The sequence below is a fragment of the Penaeus monodon genome, chromosome 15, assembly GCF_015228065.2.
Source record: "Penaeus monodon isolate SGIC_2016 chromosome 15, NSTDA_Pmon_1, whole genome shotgun sequence".
Classification (NCBI taxonomy): Eukaryota; Metazoa; Arthropoda; class Malacostraca; order Decapoda; family Penaeidae; genus Penaeus; species Penaeus monodon.
The window spans coordinates 31,233,902-31,236,181 of NC_051400.1; the positions used below are offsets into that span (position 1 = coordinate 31,233,902).

The 2,280-nt window shown below is 36.4% G+C and overlaps 1 protein-coding gene across 1 annotated transcript in view; it reads left to right on the top strand.

Moving 5' to 3' along the window:
* LOC119581936 (zinc finger protein 37-like) overlaps nucleotides 1-2,280 on the top strand; it is a 9,705-nt gene that overhangs the window by 4,730 nt on the left and 2,695 nt on the right. The window contains exons 2-3 of the mRNA XM_037930108.1: nucleotides 94-225; nucleotides 745-2,210. Of these exons, the coding sequence (XP_037786036.1) occupies nucleotides 94-225; nucleotides 745-2,210 (1,598 nt within the window). The remainder of the gene's footprint in view (nucleotides 1-93; nucleotides 226-744; nucleotides 2,211-2,280) is intronic.

Here is a 2,280-nt window from a genome sequence, read left to right on the forward strand (position 1 = left end):
AATATATATAATAGGTCATACCTAAGGAGCTTGCTATATACATGAATAGATTATAATTACAAGTACTTTGATAAGTATTCTTTCTTTTTTCAGGCTAAAACACTTGGATGGATAGAAAAGTATGAATTTGAAATTGGCCTTCAACCTCGGCACAGGCAAGCTCCATCTAATGAACACAGTGTTATTTTACAGAAGATACTCCTTAATCTCCAGAATACTATACAGGTAACCTTTTTATAGGTTTTATAGTGATTTGGAATTTGATTATATTTTCTTGTTTTTTAAATACATGATCCCATTTTGAATTTCTTGGCTAGTGAACAGTTAGTTATTTTGTAAATGTATTGTTATGAAGACATGATATGAAATATGCAAAGAAAATTTTTACAAATGCTTCATACAAGTTAACTAAAAAAAGTCAGAGTAATGACATAAGGCTAAACGTATATGTTATTGTTTCTAAACAGTAAGGAGTGTAATGCCTCCTATATCTTCTTGGAACATTTATTAGGGAATGATATCCTTATCAAGGAGAGAATTTTAGTACATAAATGGGTTATTTATAGTTCTTTATTTGGTATACAGTTCAGGGTTACATTAAAAGATGCTGTGTTATATGAAGAAATTACAGTATTTTATGAAAGTTTACCTACTTTTTAAGTTCAGGATAATTTTTTAAATTCAAGATAATTTTCTGTCTACAAAGTGAAATGAATTTTAAAGATATACATTCTCATTTTGCAGATGATGTTAGCTGAGCAGCAAAGACCATTAACAAGTTCATTCACTTCTGAAGTACCAAGTGAAAGCAAAGAGCTGACCAGTTATCATCCATCACCACCAAATGAGATAATGTGTTATGCATCAGAAAGGGTGTACAGAAGTGACAAAAAGGCTGAAAGTGAACTCATCACAGCATCGAGACAGGAGCCTGAAGACAAGTTGACCAAGTGTCTCCCTCAGCAACTGCCAACAACAAAAGAGGCAGAAGCTGCTAATGTGCTCATGAATCTCTCAGGCAAAGCTGCAGACCGTGTAGGACACACCAGATTAGAGAGCTGTACGATTCTTCATCAAGAAGTTATCAGTTCTGATGCTACAAAGCCAACCCTCTATATGGTGCCCTCAGGAACATCAAACTCAAATGTTAAAAGGGAATATCCTGTCTGTGATGAGGTACCACAAATCAATGAGAAAGACCTATTACCTCTAGCAACACAGGTTTTGTGCCAGTTCTGCTCACAACAGTGCGAAGACTTAGTGGAACTGCATGAGCATGTTTTGGCCATGCATAACATGTGTGAAACTGAGCCACCATTCATGACTTCTTACAAAAAGTTAAAGAATCAAAGCCAGGATGAAGATGTGGAAAGCAGACCTCCAGGCGAAGGAAGGAGACACAGAGAAAACAAGGATAAAAATTATGAGCAAGAATCACATAGCCTCGATGAGCTTTTAATTCCTGTGACTAGTTCAGGTGGCATATTAAGACATGAAAGTGAGAAAAGAAAATTCATAGAAGACAAGAAGGCAAAGAAGAAACCACGGTCCAGAAAAGGGAATCAGAATGCAGAATGCAAAAGTGCAAGCTTGGAACTGTGCAATAAGACATCTCATAGTGAAGGGCAAGATAGTTACAGCAAAAATGTTTGGGATAAAAGTAATGACAGTAGACAAGATATTATCCATGATATAAATGTGTCTGTGATTGATAATATACCTAAGCAGTATTCTCCATTAACAACAGATCAAGTACATTTAGAAGAAAAAGAAAAGAGTGTGCCAATTCATCATCCCACAGAAGTGCCAGTATCCCAAGTCACAGGTGATGCTTTGGCTATAGCAATTGAGTCCTCAAAGATAAGAGTCATAGAAGCCAAAGTGACCATATTTGTTTGTCTGAAATGCAGTTCATGTTATACCAATGCTCAAGAATTCAGGATACATGCATGTAGTAGAATTCAGCCAGTCATTGAGAGATGCCCTGATGGGTCTGTTGTCCTTGTCAAGCATGTAAACACTGAAGAAAATCAAGCTCAGCTGTCTGAGGAAGAGGTTTGGTATTTCCCTGAATTCCTCATTCGACAACAGAGAGGAGACAAAAAGCAGACAGGGGATTTAGAGATAGTTGACACATTATCTGGGCACAGGCTACAACTTTATACTGCTTATCAGCCATCCTATCTTAGTGAACAGCTGATATCCTTCAGGTAAAACACACAATTTTTTATTTTTCTCCTCTTCTCCTTTTCATTCACCCATTTCATCTTTTTATCTCTG